This window comes from Serinus canaria, chromosome 8 (assembly GCF_022539315.1).
Source record: "Serinus canaria isolate serCan28SL12 chromosome 8, serCan2020, whole genome shotgun sequence".
NCBI classification, from domain to species: Eukaryota; Metazoa; Chordata; class Aves; order Passeriformes; family Fringillidae; genus Serinus; species Serinus canaria.
This window is the reverse complement of record NC_066322.1, coordinates 15,417,503-15,439,764: the sequence shown is the minus strand read 5'-3', so window position 1 is coordinate 15,439,764 and position 22,262 is coordinate 15,417,503. Positions and strand designations below refer to the sequence as shown.

Here is a 22,262-nt window from a genome sequence, read left to right as displayed (position 1 = left end):
AATTCTCTTGGGCCTGTGGTATGTCTTAACATGTCATATAAAATAATACTGGGAATGTGTATGTTTGTGTTTGGAAAAAAAGGATAGGAGTAGGCCTTGCCCTTTTTTTTTTTTTTTCTTTTTAGATAAGTGTGTGGGAGAGTATCTTGTTATATTAAGGAGGCCTTTCCCTTTAAATCCTTGAAGTCTAAGTGGAGGTTATCAGAGTTCCAGATGAGAAAAGAGGCATTTTTAGAAATAAAAGAGTAAGAAGGCACAAAAGTATATTATAGGAGGCTTTTTCATTTAATGCCCAGTAGTCTTGTCTCTTGAGTCTGAACAAATGCTGTTCAGTTTTCAGTAGAAAAGTGTCACAAAGATAGAAGCAGTGGGAGAAGTGTTACATGCCAGTGCCTGTTCTTACTGAGGCTGTTCAGCAAAGTTGTTTCCATTACGTTCCTCATAAAGTTTTCACAGTTTCTACATTTCTGTGGTAATAAAGGTGGATATCATTTATTCTGTTTTTTCTTTGGGTATTTTAGGCACCTGCAGAGATTGACCACACCACAGTTACACAGGTCTGCTGCTGTTCATGCAGTGTGGTGGTTTTGTGTGATTGCCTCATGTCAGATAATGGTTCTGGTTTTGGTGTACCATGGCACTAACGCTGGAAATATTTACAACTGTCAGTAATTTTTCTTACTTGCAAGTTAGTTCTGCATGAAAGACTTGCACGTTTTTTGTTTAATTTTTCTATTTCTCAATACAAAATGAAACAGGCAAAAATATGCATGTTTATCTTTCTGCACTAACTAACTACTGCAAGTGTTCACAGTGGGCTGCAAGAGTTATGCTGTCTTTGGTCTGACCCTGGGGAATAGCACCAATGTCATGGTTATGTTTTAAGATAGCATCAGTATCTTACACAAGTAGTTTTTGTAACCTTATTCAAGGGGAGCAATAGAGACCTTAATAATATTTTTGATTTTACATAGTTATTCTCAAAGATTACCTTAAATATGCTAAGTGGTACTTTTAGATATCTCTTAAAATAGATTTTCTGGTCTTTTTTAAGCACATGTATTTCTTCTGTGTCTTCAAGAGTATCTGCTGACTAGTGTAGTGTCAAAAATTTTCTTGCTGTTTACTTTTGTTAGTCCTCAGACTAGCAGTTTCTTCTTGTAAATGAACATAAATTGTTTACTTGCAGATTGCTAAATGCAATGGGATTATGGGGTTATTTTGAAGGTCTAATTGAGCTAGCTACATCTCAGTAGTGTGTGAGAAAGACCCTAATTTCAGAAGTGAGACTGAGTTTGTAGCACAGGAGTAAGAGAAAGGCAAAATCAGCATACTTTTAAAACTTTTCCAAAGGCATCTTTGACTGGCCTTTTCTATTAGTTATTAAATGTAAAGGACACTTTCTTGTTGGACTAAAAGCATTCTTCATAATGAAAACGTCATATTTTACTGTGGTATTGATTTACCTTTTTTCTTTCTGTTCACAAGGATCGCATGGTATTATTTTAAGAGGCAGTGGCATTCCTATGTTTCTATGGCAAATAATATAGTTTTTTTCTTTTTTTGTTCTCTTCCTCTTCTCAGGTAGCAAAGTCAGGGGGGAAACAGAGGTTATAAATAATGGAAAACAAAGTTAATAATTATATGGCTCTGGCTACTGTGTTTCTGACATTAGATTTGTGGGTTTCATGTGTCTAACACACTTCAGTCATTGTGGCAATGTAATCTAACATATATGTTTTAAAGTATCTTCTGCAAATAGTTGCATGAATTACCAGTTCTTACTTCTTTTTTGATAGTTATTCATTAATAGGACACATTTTCTCCAGTCTGTGAATGATGTTACTCTACACAAAGTGTCTTTTCTAGCTGTGTTCACCCGTGGGAGATATTTAATGTTTGCCAAGTCATTGTGACAAAACTTATTGTAGTTAGATAAAGTTCCTAGGCCTCCCTCTCCAGCGTGACTGGTCATCTTAATTATCCTGATTTCAGCATATCTGATTTGAAACACTTGGAAATAGGGACAAGTTTTAAAGATGAATAACTTTTAAAAAATTGGGCTCTTTTTCTATTATATATTAGCAATCTTATTAGCGATTTTTATTACACAAACACATTTTCACAAGAATTGTAACAGAGACTTTGAAGCTTGAATTGCATTTAGTCTTAGCTATTATTCAAAGAAAAGAAGATCAATGCTGTCAAATAAAGGAAACTTTCCTTTGAGATGGGACTCAGAAACGTTTTTCAACCCTGTCAATTAGAAAGTTTCATCCTCTGTGCTTACAATTATGACAAGGTAATAATTTAGTAGCACTTACTTAATTTAAACAAAATCACTGGGGGGAAGAGGAGAGGATCTTATCTTAAAATTGCTAAGTGTTGTGTAGGAACTCCTTCCTAGAATCTGTAAGGTTTTTCAGGTCACTTATTTATTATGCAGGCATGTTTCTTGCTTCACGAAACTTCTGTTGCCGTGGCATTCAGCTAAGAACAGATTTGCTTTCCAGATCCATCAAACATTCCACCTCAGCAGTAAGTATTCCTTCAGCTCCATAGAGAAAACTATTTCATATTTTATGCAATGTTTTAGAGATGCACTAATTTGCAATGTTTCAAACATACATACTTTAGCTGTGCTTTATTTCTTGTTATAGATAAAAAATATTTACTATCAGGAACAAAATAAGGTATTTGAATCAGTCAAATATTAACCGGACTAGCGTAACAGAATTTGGTGATTATTGCTTTGTGTAGCCTTTTCAGTCTTTAAAGTCACATCTAGCACATATCACACCAGAAAGATTCCCTAGCTTTTAGAGAGAAGCCTGAGATTCAGGAGACAGGTTCAATATCAGCTTCATTACAGGCTTTTGGTAAGACAATTTATTTATTTTTATCTTAGTTTTTAAAGGAAAACTAAGATAAAAATAAATAAATTGTCTTACCAAAAGACAATTTATTTATTGTCCTTTTCCTTGATGCTGCAACAAGGGGTCTATGAGTACCTTAAACTTAATTTTATTGGGAATCTTTCCAGTTTCCCAGCTTAACTGCTTATGAGATTGTGTTAACTTCATTTTGAGTCTTCCAGTTATGTTCAGAGGAAACAGCTTTGCAACATGGCAGGCAGCTGGAGATGACACTCTGCATTCCATAGAGAACACTGGAATGTAGATGGTGTTCCCAGTTCATCTAGTCAACAAATTGGGTCAACTAAGGCACATGACAGATCCTTCAAAACAGATGCTTGAGTCATTATACTGGAAAGTTGCAACATATTTTGCCCATATGAGGAGCGCAAGCCACTTTGTAGGTCAGCTTTTGCCTGAGTCAGTTTTTCATATGCTATATGTATTTATATTCTGTTTAATTGAGTTGGATAGTCACGTTAAATGTCCTCAAATTTCATACCTTTTTTTTAATTATTAATTTTCTTAAGATGATGACTTAAGTTGTAGCTCTTTACAGTGTATTCTACAATTTATTTATGTACCATGTCAAAGTGTCTCCTTCCAACATTATTAAACTGATATTGATATTCAATTTCATTACAAGTTTTTCTGAATTAAGAAAAAAGATAAATACAAGCAGCACCTGGCTTTCTATCAGGTGCTTCCCTTGTTAGAGGGTGTTAGGGAAAGTAGGAGGTCATTTAGAGCTTGATGAATACCTGGATCTCCTGCTTAACACTCATCTTTGACTCCTGGAAATCCTAGCCCACACCTAGAAATGGACTGGAGATTATCAGGTGATGATGAAAGAAAAAAGATTCTTAAGATTTAACATGACCTTCTGGAAAAAAGAATGCCAATGAAGGTTTCATTTTAAAATCTCAGTTAATTAGCTAGATTCCCCAAAGTAGTGAGGTTGACCGGAACACCACTGTAATCTAATTCTGTGAAAGCAAGTCCTGCTATTCTGTTTTAAGACTAGTTCCAAGACATAAGAAAGAAAGAAATAGAAAGACTTGAATTGTTAAATACATTTAAACTTGTATAGTACAGAACAGTAAGGTGAAGGCATATTTTATTGACAATACATTTTTAGCTGGGGAAGTTTACTCAATGCAGTTAAGATTTACATTAGAGTTAATTATAAAAGTCCTGCAGTTGATAAGCCTTTAGCTTTTAGCAAATTGAAACAATTTAAGGAGGGGCAGTGCATGGAACAATTTTACTCATGGCAGCATACAGAATTGTCATTACTAATTAGCAAGATTTGAGGTGAGTCTTATTCCCTCCTCTACAAGAAGTAGCCTAGCATGTAAAAAAGACATATGTGTGTGTGTCTTAATGTAAGTACTACCTGTGTTGTTTGTATTTTTAAAGTACAGCCAAACATTGATCATATTTACCAAAACATACACCGTAAAATCAGATTCATCTTCTAAACTATATGTGTGTTTTTAAATAAATCCAATACAGATTACCTAGTCAGGACTCTCCCTTAACGCCCTCTTGTTCTGTGTTAAGAAATCTGACTTAACCTGTCCGGTGATCTTACAGGTTTTCTTCCTGAGGACAGCTAAAAGGTGTTCTGTGTTTGATTTCTCTTGAGTTTGTGTCACACAATGAAGTCAGAATCAGATCTGTTGAGAAGACATAGGAGCACAGAAAATTCTGTTTAATTTTATAGCTTGCCATTCTTCATATCACAACATATGAGAAGTCTTCATTACTGTAAGCAGGTTGAGTGCAAGCATTGCCCTGCTGCATGCTGTGTCTACTAGGAGTCATTTCTATGGATGCAAAGTTGAAACTTGAGTGTAATGGTAATGTAGACATTTTCATCTCAGAGTATGCTGTCTAGAATACAGCTTTTGAATCTTTCTGGTAATTAACAATAGCTGGCAGTGGTAAAAGTAGCTAAAAATCTATAGCTTGACTCAAAGAAACAGTAGTGTCTGGACTGCTGAAGGACTATGTAATTTTTTATTTGGTATCAAGCTAGTTTGAAAAGCTAGATGTGAAGTTACATCTTTTTTGTTTGCACATAGAAATAAATTTGGGGTTATTTTTCCTAACTTTCTTTCCAGTTTTAGCTTAAAAATACCACAACTATCAGTGGGTTTTTCTCTGCCTCCATATAGAGTAGTTTTACAAACCTACTTTACAGAAGTTTTCCAATACCTTAATTTAAGGTCTGAATACACAGAAAAAAGCCATATTATGATGTGGTTTTGCTGTGTTCTAAGGTGGATACTTTAAAGCTTAAAAATATGAATAAAAATAGGAAGTGTCTTTGCTATTTTCTTCTTACCCATCAATTTAACAAATAAAATTACATTGCAAATGCATACTTTCCAAACTGGATTGAGCAGGAATTGGACTAGAAATAGCATAGTCTTTAAGTTGTTAGTATATCATAGAAAAGAAAAAGAAAGTATGTGCACTAATTATTTTCTTTTAAGGTCATCTTTTAAAGTTATTGAGCTGAATTATGCCCCTCCTCCACCCTTGCTGGAAGTTTAGTGGATTTAGATAATGACGAATGAGAATTTGGAAGATTTTTGTGTATTTTCTTGTTAGTCTGAATTCAAGCTATTATGGAATCTTTAATGAAAGAACATGTCTATAATTCTGTGTAGTTACCAAGTTCAGCTGGCAGTGGTGTATTTGAGAAAGCATGAAGGAGGGTTATTCATGCTGAATCCAAAAATATCATACTTTATCTTTCTTAACAAAACCCTTCTGTCTGTATGTTTTGATGTTGCAGACAATGCCCTTCAGACACAAAAACACAAGACGAATTGAAGGCCTTGATAGCAATGTGTGGTAAGTAAGAGGAAAATATCTGCAAATTTCAGAAAATGTCCTTGGCTGATGTATTTTCTTTCCAAAAAGAGAATTATTGCCAATAATAAGATACATGGCAGGTGCTATCTCTGCTGGAATATGTTTGGCTCCTGTTTAGAAGCAGTGAATTACATTCAATTAAAGGTGTGATTAATTTTTATTTTTCAGCTTTAAATATTAAGCTTGGCCTTCTCTTCATCTATTAAACCAAGTAAGACAAATACAACTCATAGGCATGGTAGTATAGCTGATTTTCAAATTTAAATGTTAATTCTGTTGAATAATGTGTTTCAATTACACCTGATTTGTGTTTATCGAACAAGTCAGATTTTTTTAAAGCCATTATACTTGTTTTATAATAAGCCATTATGCTTGTTTTATAATTTAGCTCATTATTTTTAATACATATTTTCTAGTTATTAAATTGGTCTTAAAGCAATATTGCCATCACTAATAAATATAGAATTTTCTTAGCTGGTGAAAAGACTATTTTGGGCTTACTTTAGTTGTATGTACATATACCCAAAGTGTTTTGATTATTCAGCCTTAAGCTAATTTTTAGCAATTTGTATTCATTTTTGATAGGACTGTGATGCTTTGTGGGGAGGGTTTTGATGGGGAGAGAGTTGTTTTGTTTTGCTTTTTAAAGCTTGTTAACATTTCAGTAGGGAGGAAAGAGTAAAATGTAAATCTGACCTGTGAAGGGAGGAAGGAAAAATTTTAAAGGATCCTGTAGGCTATTAGAAACAGTTAATAGGTAACCTGAAACAGTCTGTGGCCTAAAATTACTTTAAAAAAATATAGCACTCTGAGGTGACTGGGTAGTTTAAATGACACCTTCAATTGACTGAGTTTAATCTTTAGGACATTTAATATACCTGGTATTCAATTGCTGCATATATTCAGAGTAACTGTGTGTTTGTGTATCTGCACATCTGAGCACACTTCTACCAGAAATGTTATTCTATGGATGCAGAACATCAATCTTTTCTTGGGTGCCCTCTGACTCCTGTGATCACTTACATTCTTTCAGCCCTCAGCTCTCCATTCTACTGAAACCTGTTCCCATTGCTGGAAATTTGGCAAGCTGAAGTACTTTTTTTTGCCTTATTTGGTGTGTTAAATTTAAGGTATTTTTCCCTCCAGGGTTGAATTTACAAAAGTGGCAGCAGATCCCTCAATTGTTAATCTCGGCCAAGGCCTTCCTGATATATCCCCTCCCAGCTATGTTAAAGAAGAACTGGCAAAGGTAGCAGCAGTGGACAGACTGAACCAGTACACCCGAGGCTTTGTAAGTATTGCGGAACTCCAGGACCCATGTTCAGTCGAAAATGGGTCACAGGGAAAAAATTTGACTTTAAATTAGTTTTATGTATCGATCATAGTCTTATGTCCCAAATTAAGGTCATGTAGTAGCTTTGTCTGTTACTAATGAACTTCCTCCACAAATGGTGAATGGTACTCTGAGATTTATGATCTCACTATATTAATCAATATTTTGATCACAAGTGCTATTTATCATCAGTATATAAATACAATAAAAAGATTTTCCTTGCACCAAATACTTTTAGTTGAAAGATAAGAGAGGAAACAGAAGGAGCTGAAAGAGACTCAACAGGAGATGGGGGTGAATTGGTGTCAGAGTATTCCCTTCTCTCCTTCTGTCTCTTGTCCTAGCTGGCTATAGACTATCTGGGCCTACCCTGAGATGTGATAATATGAAAGAAATTAAAAAGCACCAAATAGAAAAAGAATTTCCGAGTAAATACATATAGATTGAAAACAAGCTTTTCTTTCCATATTGCAAAAAGTTTAAACTCTGTTACGTGTTAACAGCCATTAACACTGAGGGCTAATGTTGTATTTTTCTATTTCAAAATGTAATAGTTTGATACATGTAGAAAAGAGCCCAAACACAGGCTTTATAGATTGTCAGGCACACTCCAATCAGTTGCTTTCTTTTTGTTTTGAACAGGGACATCCATCACTTGTGAAAGCCTTGTCTCAAGTCTATGAGAAAGTTTGTGGAAGAAAGATTGATCCTCTCACAGATATCCTGGTGACTGTGGGAGCTTATGGATCTCTCTTTAGTACAATACAGGCACTAATTGAAGAGGGAGATGAAGTAAGTTTTTACTGGAAATATTCACATATACTCACAGACATGAGAATTTTTCTCTTTCTCTTATTTGTCTACTTCAAAATATAAATTAATGTTGGGGCTTCTTTCTGTCCCTATTAGTTTGATTTTTTACAGTCGTCCATCTGACTTATGGTTTCAAAAGCTGTGATTAGGAGAGTATCCTTTGGATGTCTTCCTATCACTCATCAATTTACAAACACCTTTTTTCACACTTAGGATATCTGTGGCAGTTTCTTTATCACTGTTACTGTTAGGTGACACTGATTTCTTATTTGAGAAAACATGTGGTATGTTGTCTGCAACAGACAACTAAGGGTGGCACAAAGAACTCTTGGTGTTTGGGTAATCATTGGGTATCAGGTTCTGTTTTGAGCCATTGCATGGTGGAAGCGTAGGTAGCAGAAAAGCTTGTTAGCTACCATAGTAGCTGTGATGGCTCAGCTCCTCACTATTACTGATGTCTGCCTTTCTGACCATGAAATAAAAAGTCATTTTACAGGAATATTTGTATCCATAGTGGATAAAATATTTTTTGTGTTGTTGTGTATTTTGCTTTCAGTGTTTCATTTGTTCCACTTGTTTGCTTTTCTGTTGCTCTGATAGTCACTTCTCTTTTTGTGTGGAATAGTTCTATAAGCCTTTGCTTTTGGTGGTTTTTTTGTTTGTTTTGTTTTCCTATTGTCTAGCCTCTGTGTGGTTTTTCTTGAGTTTATCCTCTTTCATTACCTGAGAATTATTGTCTGATAAAATTTGAAGACTTAACCGTTCTTCTGAGATATCTAGATACTTGATACTTGGAAATCCTGGAATTTCATAGGCATAATTAGAGCAACTCTGCGTTGGTTCAGTAATTTACCATTGCTATTTCCCATCTTTGCCTTGTACCTTCAAATCTGTGTGTGGGTTTCAAACATTCTTCTTATTAGAACTCAATAGCTGTAATGGGTAACTAGAAAAACAGCTTCTGTGTGTTATCAAAAATGAGTGGTGACTATCATACTTAGCCTGAGGGCATTATTGCATTGTACTCTAAAATGAGAAATATTCTGCAATGTTATAACATTAAACCTGGAGTGCCAGAAACATTATCAAGCTATGGCACCAAGGTAAATGTAGAAATATGATGGTATTATGCACAGTAAACTCTTTGTTTCTGATACTGATGATTGTCATTTCAGGTAATAATAATAGAGCCATTTTATGACTGTTATGAGCCGATGGTAAAGATGGCGGGTGCAAAGCCTGTTTTTATCCCACTAAGATGTGTGAGTAACTTTTTAAAAATTACTAATTATATAAAGTTTCTCATTCATTCAATACAGTTTGCTGAACACCTATATGATGCTTTTCTGCATCATTTTTCGTAATATCAAATTACATAAAAATGAGATTCACTCTAGCAATCTAAGTCTAAGACAATGATAATCCAAAAGAGAATATTTTATTAGTGTTGGAGAAGTTGTGACAATGTTTCTTATTTGCTTTAATTTGTGCATTCTGAAAGCTGATTAACACTGCTTTCTTCAGTTTTCAGTGCAGATTATGGAAGGGGGATCCACGTATCAGTGCAATTTTTCTGTCAGTTGATTTTCAGAAGATTTGGTTCCTGATCCCTGCAGCAATTCCTACAAAGACAAAATACAGTTTCTTTTCTGAAGTATGCTTGCTAAATAAGGACTTATCATGTAGTAGATGTATTTGCTATGCATACAAGAATTACTGTTTCCTTTTTTTGTTAAAGAGGCTATAGGTTAATTGTCAAATTGGTACTGCTGGCATTATGCCCACAGCTTGCAAGGCTTGTTCTGTATGCCAATTGTGCCTTGTGCAACTGGCAGCCTTGTATGGGAAGGGCTGAGGGGCTCTTTGGGCAGCAGGAACACCATGAAATCAGAACAACACAGAGTGACAAAACCTCCAGGACTGCAGTGGGAGTGGCTGACACTTTTCCTCTGGAAGTCCATCATCTAGGGATGTTTTGAATGATAGGGCACCTCCAAGCATTTTCTCACACCCTTGTTTTCGGTGTGGCCCTCTCCCAGTCATTGCAGGTGTCACAGGGGTAGTGTGGCCATGCTCCATGTTCTCTGTACCAACTGACCCAAACATCTTAGCCACTTGTAATACTTTAGGGATACTTGGATTGAGAGACTCCGTAGTGCAGATTTTTAGCTCTTTGGCCATTTTCATTAGTTTAAGGAGGAGGAAAAGACCTTGAATCCCCAGTGGTGATCAGTCTTTTCAGTAAAGTTCTATTGTCTGGGAAGTCTGTAAACTATCCTGCTATGTGACTGGGCTTTCTGCATTACACACTGTAATAATCAGCATGTGTGCAACAAGATCCTGGAAACCAATTCCGCAGAGGCTTTAAGACAGACAGTGGCCAGAGGAGGACAGCCACTGTCATAATAGTTTACCTGTTCCTAGAACAACCTTCTCTTAGGTGAGCAAGGACAGACTGGATAGGTTGTCACATATGGTTATGAAAGTGTTTGAGAGTGATAAGTTGAGCAGCTCTCTTTAGGCTGCAACATGTATTAAAATCACATAGAAATTTATTGTGGTTTTGGTTTTTGTGTTTTTTTCATTTTTTTTAGATAAATGATGGAAACTCAGCATCTAGTGCTGATTGGGTCTTAGATCCTGCTGAACTTGCAAATAAATTTAATTCCAAAACAAAAGCGATTATTCTGAATACCCCACACAACCCGATAGGCAAGGTAAGAGTCCTGCTTTAACACCACTTTAATTTCAAAGAATGCCTTAAATACTGTGATTAATGTATTTTCCTTTACTTTTCCTGTATCCCAGGTTTTTACCCTGGAAGAGCTCCAAGTAATAGCTGATCTCTGTATTAAACATGACACCCTGTGCATCAGTGATGAGGTGTATGAATGGCTGGTGTATAAAGGGAATAAACACATTAAAATAGGTACTGATTTTTTGTGGCATCTTAGAAGTAGTTGTGGAATGATGCTGTGAACTTGTGTTCCAAGGATAATGCTTGCTGGAAGAAGCTCATACTTCAAGCTTTGAAATTTTTCAATGTTTAGGCTCTAAGGAGGAGATCCCCTCTCTTTTCTAAAAATTATTTTAAAGAATAATTTCCAAATAGAATTTCCAAAGCTCTTAAGTGACTTTGGAGCAGATATCCATAGAAACCAGTGGGACTGAGGCTTGTAAGTCAGTTATGATCATATCAATTTACCATCCTTATTCAGTTACTTTGTTGGCCAGGACAAGTATAGTTGCTGTTACTGTAGGTATATTAGACAGTGCTTTGCTGAAGAACTAATAGAAGGAACAGGAATTAGAACTTCCTTCTCAAAGCTTGGTAGAGATAATAATAAGGGAAATGGACAATGGAGAACACAATTATTTTTTGCTCCACTAATTATAAAAAATTAAAAAATAGTATAAAGGTCATTGCAGCGATAGTGCATGAGCACTGTCCCTCCCAAGGATAGAGACAGGGTTAAATACTAGGCACTGAATTCAGTGAAGTAAGTCCTGCAAGTGCAGTATGAAAGCCTGTTAAATCTTCAGGTAATGTTGTTACAGGAGTAAAGCACCATTGCAAGAACAAACCAGAAAAACAAACAATGATGCCAGGTTCTTGATCCTCTTCACTCCCACTGCCTCAGCACAATTTAATCTAGTGCTGGTTACTGAACTCCTTTTCCAGTTCTATAATGCCACAGCTATGTATTTCTGTGAAAATTTCTAGTCTGGTGGCCTTGGGTTGGCTCTGCTGATGTATTTGAAAAGTCCAAAACTTCCTTCTCATAAATACAGATACGTTGTTTCTGATGGTAGCATCTTGCATGAACTACCTGTTCTGATGTACTTATTGTTGTATTGAAGGCACACTTCAGTCGTGTGCAATAGAGGCATATAGTTAAGATTAAAAAATGAATTCAAAGCACTTAATATAAATTAGACATGTAAAGACTTACCTTTTTCCCTAGCTCTGCCACTGGTTGAATGCTGAATAACTTTGCTTCTAGGCTTCAGTTCCATATTTGTAGAGTGACAATAAAATCCATTGGTGGGGGCTACATCATTGTGAAAATTGAATCTCATGAGTAATAGAAAGAAAATTACATCTAAATGACCTTGCACTGCTTGTTAGCTCAGCTGTGCAGTTGCTGATCATCCAGCCTCAGTACGTTAATTGTATTGGCCATACACAGGCTGTGAGTCTGTTTTGAGGGTGACCTAATTCCATGGCTGTTGTGGTTACCTTGATAGTGATACTGTCTCAAAGACCTTTGGACATGGAAGAAGGAGAACATTTTGGGTACATTAATGTGATAGTAATCTGAGTCACTGCATCTTAACAGGTTACCTAACAGTAACTGATCATGTGTCCCAGCTGCAAAGTGAAGTCAGTTAGATTAAAGATTTCTACATGGGCTTGGCAGGTGTTTCATGGCCTTAGCATTTCATGCAAGGCTGTCTTCAGAACCAAAATCTCTGTGTGGTGTAAGGTAATCCCTTTTCCTTTTCAACAGCAGCAGGTCCAAACACATTGTCAGTTACACTTCATCTTATGGACAGGTGGTGAATTCTTAAGATGCAGTATCTGCATTGTCATCAGCATCTTAATGCTTCCAAATTAAGTTCATTGATGCATCGTAATTGCACCAAACCAAAGGCACTCTGTAATTTAGCATAAAATGTAAAAGTACTGTATAAAGAAAATGCAAATTAAAGCCCAAAGGATAGTTGACTAGGTTTAGGTATGGATTCTCTAACAGATCCCATGATATCTTCTTTAGTGTTAAAAGTACTCTAGAACTTTCAGGGTAACACTGTAAACAATAAGATTATTTCAGTGAAAGAAACAGGCTCTGCTCTTTTTTTACTTGTTTCTCCTATTCCTTATTACTTTTAAGTCTACAAAAATAATACAATAAAAATGAGCGTGTTATTTCTCTATTTATAAACTCTTGTGTTTCTGTAGTAACCTCTATGTATTCTATTCAATGTAGTGACTCTTTTTTTTTTTTTTTGTGGGAGATACAAAATGGATATTGCATCAATTTACAGGATCTGATAGTTGTTCCTTCATACAATTTAGCAGGGGTTGCTAGCCACAGCTCATAAAATTAGTACAGTCTTTGTGCTGTCACTGAAGCAGTTTTCTGTAGCATATAACACTTCATCATGTTTCCCATCATCCAACTTCTATAAAAATGTGGACTTCCTCTGCATAATGATTAGGGTTGCACTGACAGATTTAGAGATTACACCTCATAACTGAGGATTCTGAGCAAGCCACTCAACAAGCTAAGTACCATCCCAGGTAACAGGTTTATTATATGTTAGTTGTACTTCATTTGTTTTTAAATTGTAGTCAGACTTGGTTATGGTGTCGTGTGATGTCATATATGGTTGTCAAGTGTCACGGGGAAATTTCCCTCTCTATTTAAAACTTGTTTGAAAAAGCAATGGAGCTGCTTCTTTCCCTGTGCCCTTGTACTGCTGCTATTGTTTGAAATGCTGTCACATTCTATCTCCAAGGTGGAATTCCTGTGACTATGTGGCAAAACAGGCTTGCTAGAGGCCATTAGCTTTGAAAGGCAATTCTTTTTGCAGTCTGTGAGAGCTAGTTTGGGTGCCCCTAGGAAGTGATCTATATACTGTTGGCCTAGCTTGGTAGAAGATACATCTCTTCAAACTTTTACTTTTCAAGGTCACAGAGTAGTTAAGTATGGATAGGCTAATAGAAAAATCAATTTCTTTCATGCTGCTTGGTTTGTCTTCTTAGTAAGTTTGCTCAAAAAATTGCAATACATGTTTTCAAATAACTGAAAGACTTATGCCATGTCTAATGCCGATAACTGCCGCAAAAACTTCCTTGTGAAATTCAGGGGTTTAATTTGGAAAATCTTTGTTCATTGGTCTTGCTAGAGAGGGGATTTAACAACTGACAAATTCACTGGTAGTGGTTCCAGTAAGCAAATAAGGTGAAGTCAGATGTTGGTGACTACTGTAATTGCAACCTTGACTGACTTTGTGTCTCAGACTTAGGTGTGTCTGGATTTGTCTGTTTCTCTTGAAATTAATTAAGTTAGAGTCCAAGTAGAGCTTTGCAGAAGCTTTATAGAGAAAAAAATTTGCAAACTACAGGAAGAGACCTTTGATCTGTTATCTCCTTGGAAAGGGAACAAAGGATTTTGGTCTCTCTATCAGATACAACTGCAAAGACAGAGACAGGCTTTTGTGAGTACCTTCATCTGTGCAGACATTTTAGCTAACTGCTATTGTCAGTCAGTCTCAGGCCTGTTCAAATTGTACAATACAGCATAATTTATTTACTCACTCTGCTAGTTTTCTAGTGTTCTTTTGTTTGGTTCTGGGTTAGAAGTCTTAGTAATTATTTTCATTTTCTGATGTCTGAGACAGCCAGTGACACTGAACTGGACAATTCCAGTAAAGTGGGTTGGAGTGCCTGAGTTAATGTTGTGTATAGTACTATTGACAGGTATCAGAAATAATCTGTCCTGGGGTAAATGGGTAGACTTAGGTAATATTTTTCTTATGGATAATTGTGCATTTTTGCTGAGTATAATTAACATATAGTTTTCAAACTGTGCCTCTTATTTTCTGTCTCTTCTTTCTCCTTTCATTAATCTATACCTTCTTTTCATGTTAAAAAGCACTGGCCCATATATCCTTTCTCATTTGTTACAATTGCTTTGATTTTAGAATATTCTCAAATTAAAGCAATTGAAACAAATGAGAAAGGATATATGGGCCATTGCTTAAAATGCTGCAATGAACATATAGCTCTGAACTAGGGGCAGTGCAGTTCTTCAAATTACATGGAATATGTGAGTGCACCTGCACCAAATTAATTTTATTTTATGTACAGCTACATTGCCAGGTATGTGGGAAAGAACAGTAACTATAGGAAGTGCTGGGAAAACATACAGTGTGACTGGCTGGAAGGTAAGAAGAATCAATATAAATGAGTTAAATTATATAGAATGCATTTATTACTCTAAAAACACCTCTGTTTTTATGGCCTGTGTTCTGAAAGTTTCTGGCAACTCTTCATGTCTTTAAAATGTGACAATACCATTCGGTTGGAGCAATTACCAATCTTTAACACCCATGTCTTAATTATCTTCTTGTCTCTTTATTGATAAACTCTTGAGAGCATAAATTACTAAAAAAACCACCACAGCATGTTTTGTTCAAAATCAGTAGAGGTTCTTGGAGAAAACAGGGATATTATGATATTTTAACTTACCAGTTTACCCATCTTGACTTTTAAATATGTATCAGAAAGTGAAAAAAAAATTTAGCAACTAAATTTTTCATCACCATGTGTTCATCAGCAGGTTTTCAAAGTGAACCACAGGATATATGATGCAGTATTGAGCTTTTGTTTTATATTCAAACTGGCTTTGACACAGAGCTTAAGAGATGGATAGGTTCTAAACCAATTAGAAATAACATTTCTAATAAATGTTCAGTTGGATTTCTAACCCTTGTTTTATGAAGAGTTAAAAGTTTGCTCAGTATTCTATGAGAGACAGGGATAAGGGAAAATAGAACTGTTGACTCAAATCTACCATTTTTAAAGGTATTATTCACTAAGCTTTATGTAAACCAGCTTTTTCTTAATAATTTATCAAAACAAATTCTTAAAATGAAAAAACTCAAGACATTGGCTAATTTTTAGTATTTGTTATCTCTTAGTAACATCACTGCCCATAAGTGTAATTAATATAAGCACACTTTCCTCCCGTAGCTTGGGTGGTCCATTGGTCCTGAGCACCTGATTAAGCATTTGCAAGTTGTTCACCAAAATACACTATATACTTGTCCAACTCCATTACAGGTAGGTACAGATGGGGCAAAGGAGATTGTTCTCTGGTGTAAGAAAGCTGTAGGCCTCATGTAATAAAACAGTAATCAGAAGAATGAATTTTTAGTTGTCAAGATACATATTCTAGGGTGTAAGAAGAAGAAACAAATTTGATCAGCTCACCAGACATTTAAAAATAAAAAATTAGTCTTGTGGATTCTGTCATCTTGTACCTACAAACTACGTGTTGCATAAAACATGACAATCTTAATGGTTTCCAAATAGAAATGGAAGTTCTGTCGACTAGTGTCCAGTATTCTGTGGTACATTATTATCAAACAATTAAATTTAACTTCAGTTCAGATTGCAAACCCTTGTGTTCAGGACTCTGACTCTACTGCCTAGCAAAAGATTTGGGTGTTTTGGGTGATGCCACAGCACAAAGTAATGAACAGATTACAGATGTATCTTGTGCAATTTGTGTGGTGATTTGCTTAATATGGGCCAGGATTGAACAAAATTGCAAGTGATTTTAGCAGGAAGTGGGAGTGTCTATGAGTTTCATGAGTGTTTATGTGTGCTTTGGACCCTATGTTTCCAGGAGGCTTTGGCACAAGCATTTTGGGTGGACTACAAGCGCATGGATCACCCTGACTGCTATTTTTACTCCCTGTCTCGAGAGCTGGAAAGCAAGCGTGATCGGATGGCTCAGCTACTGAAAGGGGCTGGACTAAAGCCTGTCATTCCAGATGGAGGATACTTTATGATCGTTGATGTTTCCACGTTAAGTCAGTATAAAGTTTATTAAAGAGCATGTGGAAAGTAAATTTGGTTAATCAGAAAATTCAGCTTTCATTTTAAACTATATTCTCATCTCATATGCACCCATATGTGTGCATAACGTCAGGAGTACTAACAGGGATTGAAATTTTCAGTTTCACCTTAGCTGGTAAGGTAGATTTTATGAGCTACAGCAAAGCATTTTGATCCTAACTTGTCCATGTTTTGCAAAGCTTTGACAAGGTTTTAGAGAGGATAAAGGAGGCAGATAAACATTCCTATTTTCAAAACATCTATGATTATGAGAATGTTTGAGAGCCAAGCGCCTGGATAATACACGGAATTCATACCATTTGTATTTTCTTTTTTCTGGTCTTTTTTCTGTTTATTTCTTTTTTTTTTCCCTAATCTGAAGTCACACCCTAAAAGCTCTTTGAAGCATTCTGATCTCTAAACACTGTAAAATGCTACCAAAATTTACAAACCTTTGAAAATTCAGGCTATAGTAGCTTCAGAGAAAGAATTCCCACAGGGGGAAGGTCTTTTTAGTTCCACATTTTTTCAATAACTGGTCTAAATGGCATTTGTCATTTAGACAGAAATATTTAAACACAGAAAGATATCACAGTTTAATCATGTGTCAGGAAGTTTTAGGTAACCCAGTTTCACAGATGAGAAAAATGCATTTTCAGGGATTAGTGCTATCCATGCAATAAATGCACTCTTCAGTATCCTCCACAGCCCTAATCCCCCAATAGCCCAGACTTCAGGACTTCTTGGAATATTACATGGCTTTCTTCCAAGCTACAGCTGAATTTGCTTTGGACGGAAAATAAGTGCTCAGATCTGAAGGGAAAGGTTCAATCTGTTGGCCTATTTTACTTCTTGGAGTATAATTTTAAAGTTATATATTAAAATAAAACATATATCTTCATTCTTAAGTATTAACTGTAATAAAATGCTGTTAATGAATGCCTTCCCATTGGAGTCCAGGAAATCTTACAACATATTTGTTTTAAATTTAGATGTGGATCTCTCTGATGTAGATGAGAAACAACCTTATGATTATAAATTTGTCAAATGGATGATAGCATCTAAGGTAAGATGTCTTAGTCATACTCTAGTTTTAGGAATGCTTTTCTATTGAAAGCAAAAGCAGTGTAACTGTAGTTATTAAATAATGTAGTAGAGATGTTCCATTCAAAATATTATTTGGTGTTGCTGATAATGGTGTGGCTAAAATATTTTAAGTATGTTGAAAATGAACACTGTAGGTTTGTGCTACATCCCAGCACTTTTCTTTCAGGAAGCTTAAGTGTTAGTTGTACAAAAGTACCTTAGAAATATTTTGCCTAAGAAAAGTAATTTGAATTTATTGCAAGCCTAGCTAGTGCATACAAAAATGAACCTTGTCTTTCCCTCATGTGTTGGGAGGGAGAGTTCTAGAAACAGAATAGTAAAATCGTCATGCTTAAACCAGATTTCTTATACACATTTAAATAAGCAAATGCTATTTCTGTTTTATGTTTCAGAAGCTGTCAGCAATTCCTCTTTCAGCATTCTGTGGTCTTGAGACAAAGAAACAGTTTGAAAGATACATACGTTTTTGCTTCATTAAGGTAAGCTTGTGTCCTGAAATCAGTGCAGTACAGGAATCTGCAAGAGACTGAGTTACATTTTTCCCAGGATCTCTTTTATTGAAAGCTTTTAGGAACATGAAGTTAGTTTGATGTAAAATTCAGCACAAAGTATCTTCAATTGTCTTTTTGCTGAGGGACTTTACACCATCAGTGTAGGTGGCATGGCTAGGAAGGGCAAGTGGCAGAAAATAAGTGGATGGGTAGCCCTTTTAAGCTTATTGTATTGATTTTTAAAAACATTCTTGACCAGTGGTGACAGTGAAAATTATTGAGACAGATAAGCTGTCAATTAATGTCATACCCATAATCCAGAGCAGAGAATAACTCTATAGCAGAGTGTGTGCCCCATGTCCATTCAGTGTCCAACAGCAAAAACAGTGAAGAGGTCACCTTCAAATTTAGCTTGCTTGCCTGAAAACACACAGAGTTTCATATGAGCTCCAAATTACAAAAGAAAACATGTTTTCTTGTGAATTGGCTGATTTTTGCCATTTGGTGAGCACTTCCTTTGCACATATTCTTTCCCCTGTTAAGTCTGTTCTTGAAAGGCTGAAAGTCTTTGGGGACAGGTATGTAAACTTTGATAAGCCTGAGGCCCTAAGATGTTTCCCAATTGTTCTGTAACAGAGTCAGCATAATGGAACATGAGCAAGTCCTGAGCTGTTCTCTGTAAAGATCAGAGCCTTAGCCTGAAACAGTAATGAAGGGGAGTTTCTCCTTGTGTTCCTTCTTTTGATGAGGTGTAAAGTCTATGGTATAAACTGAGTCAGTAACTACCAGGATGAAGTTACTGTTTGTACCTGTGGCTGAGACTGCCTGTATGACTCACCAGGCTGAAGCCAAGCTACACAGTTTGGAGTGATTATGTTTAAGGAGTTCACAGCATAGCATGATTGCAAGGAGTTTGAACAATCCCAGCTGTACTCACAGGGATTAGGAAAGTGTGCTGTCTCCAAACCAGAGCCTGTCTCCAAACCAGAGCTGCTAAGTTACATCACTGCATTAATGCCATGAGTTTATGTAGGTATTGCTTTCATTTAATGGGATAATATGAATGCTGAGATGGTATCTTTTAAATATCTAATAAATATTTTCAAGGAATCAGCATTGAATTATTTGTATAGTCCAGATTGGTAGCTAACAACTGTCAATGAAAAACTGGCTGAAAAGATATTTACAGGATGCAACTGAAACAACCAAATACTGATTTGAGATGATATAATCATGACTGACTCTTTTCAGGAACTTAGTACTTGCAGTAACAGTGTTGTTTCTTGTTTTGCAGAAAGACAGCACACTAGATGCAGCTGAAGTGATCTTGAAGAACTGGAATAAACAGACAGGCTGATTTTTATTAATTCTTCCATATAGTGTAACTATCTAATAGCAGGTTTTTTTTTTTTAAATTGGAAATTTAAGAAAAAAATTACCTAATACAGTACAGAATTAACATGACATTGTAAATAACTTTTTATTGATACCTGCTGAGGAGTTAGAACAAGGGTTTTACTTAAATATGTGTATAGCAATTCAGAGGTTATTTTCAGTCTTTTAAAAATAAATTGCTTTTCTCTTAAAGAAACCCCAATGGGATTAATTTCTTTAACTAAAAAAAAAGATTTATAGGGTTCTGTGTAAAATAAATAAATGATATAGGTATTTTAAAGCCTACAGGTAAAAATGGGGGACGTGTTTTTGGTATGACATAGTATGGGAACTAGAGAGAGACTTAGAAACATCTTAGTTTGTGAAAGCAAATAACCTGCAGTAGAGGAACATTAAGACCCTTGGCTCATATTAGATAATTGCAGTAACTCTCTACATACCTGCCTACCTTCTCTGTCTGACGAAATTGCATCAATTTAAATAAAGTGAAAAGTGCGAAGTTACATAATTACTATTTTATTTCCCACAATAGTCATGTGTGGTGTTCCGAAAGTATTCAGTCCTCAATACAATTGTAAAAGTGGCATCTGGAATACAAATTCTTTTCACTTCTTTTCACAAATTCTTTTCACTATCTTGTATTTATTACATGGATGAATCTACAAAGCAAAATATAAGCAAAATATAGGAGACTTTGCTTTAGAAAAGTCTTTAGAAGCTCCTTTACAATCAGATGTACAGTGACATAATTATTTGTGTCATTGTTTTTCTTTCCATGTTAAAACATTGGCAATGTCAACCAAACTTACTTCAAACTCTTTAGATCTAGGGGGGCCATGGAGGTGGGCCTAATGCTGTTTTATGGAGCTCAACTAGCTTGGTTTCAAGCACAGTAGATAAATGACTTGTTTCAAAAGAAGTCAGTTTCTAGCTACCTCCTTTTTTCATTTCTTTCTGCAATCTTTTAATCTGTGGATAGGTTTTCCACTATCAGAAGCAATCCAGGTAGGTGACTTTTTAAGGCTGTGTGCTATGTCCTCCATGGTCTTTCTATGTTCTTCTCACTGGCTGGTTTCAGATGGGATAGAATTAATTTTATTCTCAGTACCTGGTACAGTGCTGTGGTTTGGATAATGCTGATAACACACTGATGTTTTGGTTGTTGCTAAGTTGCATTTATCCTAAATCAAGGACTTTTTTGTGTCTCCTGCTCTGCCAGTGAGGAGGAGCAAAAAACTAAGAAAAGCTGTGAGGGAACATAGCTGGACAAGTGACCCGAACTGGCCAAAGGGATATTCACTCCATGGAATGAATGTCATGCTCAGCACAGCAGCTGGGAGCTAGTGGGAAGGGGGAGCCCACCAGGGCTGCAGGAATGGGGTCTGGCATCAGTCAGTGGGTGGTAAGCAACTGCATTGTGCATGACTTGTTTTTCCTTTTTAAAAATCCTTTAAAAATCATCATTATTATTATTATTTACTACTGTGGTATTTTTTACTCTGTTTCAATTATTAAACTGTTTTTATCTCAAACTACAGGTTTTATTTTTGATTCTTCTCCCCATTCCACCAGTCGGGGGTGGTGGGTGAGTGAACAGCTGGGAGGTGCTTGCTGCCAGCTGGGCTTTAACAATGACACAGCTGGTGTCAAAGCCTGAACAAATTCAGTAACTTGTTTTGCCACTGTTTTAGTCATTCTGTGATCGCATAGCTGAACTCTTAACTGAGTTCCATGAGACTTTGACCATGGCCAGGACCTAAATAAAGATATAGAAACTGGCCTGAGAGAAGAGCTGCTAGGTATTTTTATTAATACTTCTTGGTTTTGGGCTTTTGGGAGTCCAGTAGTAGGGACTTCCATAGTCTTTGTAGCTGCCTTGCACAGCGATTCCCCAAATCTCACCAGAAGATGGCTGACTGGTATTTTGAAAGTGGAGGGTAGTCTTTGTGTAGAAAAGTCAATTCAGCCATTAGATTTACTTAGCTGAATTTTCAGAATTTAATTTGAAAATTCCTATATTAAATTCCAGGATAAACTTTTTTAGGCATTAAATTTCTGTGAAATCTACGCTCTATTTTACAAGAAGTTTAAAATCTGTTTATGCAAGTTGCACTGGGGAGGCTGTGGTGTTGCAGGAACTGAGATTGCAACAGGCTATTGAACTACATAATAAATCAACAAACCATTACAAAGGTCCTTTAGACATACAAATAAGAACCAGTGATTTGTTTTCATTAATGTACTGTTCATTGTGTTTGCAAAGAAGTCTGAATATCCCATTGCATTATTGTTGAAATGATGCTGGTAATATTAGCAATGTAAGAATTGCAGTTTAATTAAACACTTTTATTCCTGATAGTAACCAGCATGAGAAACTTGGTGTGAAATGTTAAGAAACTCCAGAATGACCAATGAAGCAAGTTTTAAAAAAGGATTATTGTTGTGACTACAGTGATGGAAAGAACAGCTAGGGAAAGCAACGTAAATTTTGGGTATTGTTAAAATGATCTGTTGACAGAGAGCGTTAATAGTGATAACTTCCATCTGCCACATCAACAACTTTTTGTCTGCTACTTGAAAAATTGCTGCAGACAAGGAATAAAAAAAAATCATGATATATCTACTGCATTTTTGCAACATTTCTCAAAATTACTGTCCTTCTGTGGTGAAAATGAAATTCTTTCAATTCT

General features: G+C 35.9%; 1 protein-coding gene across 10 annotated transcripts in view; it reads left to right on the top strand.

The window, feature by feature from the left end:
- KYAT3 (kynurenine aminotransferase 3) overlaps positions 1 to 21,080 on the top strand; it is a 23,074-nt gene extending 1,994 nt beyond the window's left edge. For 3 of the 10 annotated variants that reach the window (XM_050977210.1, XM_050977216.1, XM_018912265.3), the window contains 13 exons: positions 2,447 to 2,538; positions 5,722 to 5,780; positions 6,948 to 7,092; positions 7,777 to 7,926; positions 9,123 to 9,209; positions 10,542 to 10,664; positions 10,756 to 10,876; positions 14,825 to 14,901; positions 15,710 to 15,799; positions 16,368 to 16,554; positions 17,572 to 17,645; positions 18,079 to 18,165; positions 19,472 to 21,080. In XM_050977210.1, the coding sequence (XP_050833167.1) occupies positions 2,447 to 2,538; positions 5,722 to 5,780; positions 6,948 to 7,092; positions 7,777 to 7,926; positions 9,123 to 9,209; positions 10,542 to 10,664; positions 10,756 to 10,876; positions 14,825 to 14,901; positions 15,710 to 15,799; positions 16,368 to 16,554; positions 17,572 to 17,645; positions 18,079 to 18,165; positions 19,472 to 19,534 (1,355 nt within the window). In that variant the 3' untranslated portion in view covers positions 19,535 to 21,080. Of the gene's footprint in view, positions 1 to 521; positions 558 to 2,446; positions 2,539 to 5,712; positions 5,781 to 6,947; positions 7,093 to 7,776; positions 7,927 to 9,122; positions 9,210 to 10,541; positions 10,665 to 10,755; positions 10,877 to 14,824; positions 14,902 to 15,709; positions 15,800 to 16,367; positions 16,555 to 17,571; positions 17,646 to 18,078; positions 18,166 to 19,471 lie in introns of all 10 variants that reach the window. The other 7 variants (XM_050977209.1, XM_050977213.1, XM_018912264.3 and 4 more) reach the window with 4 other exon arrangements.
- The last annotated feature ends 1,182 nt before the right edge of the window (positions 21,081 to 22,262 follow it).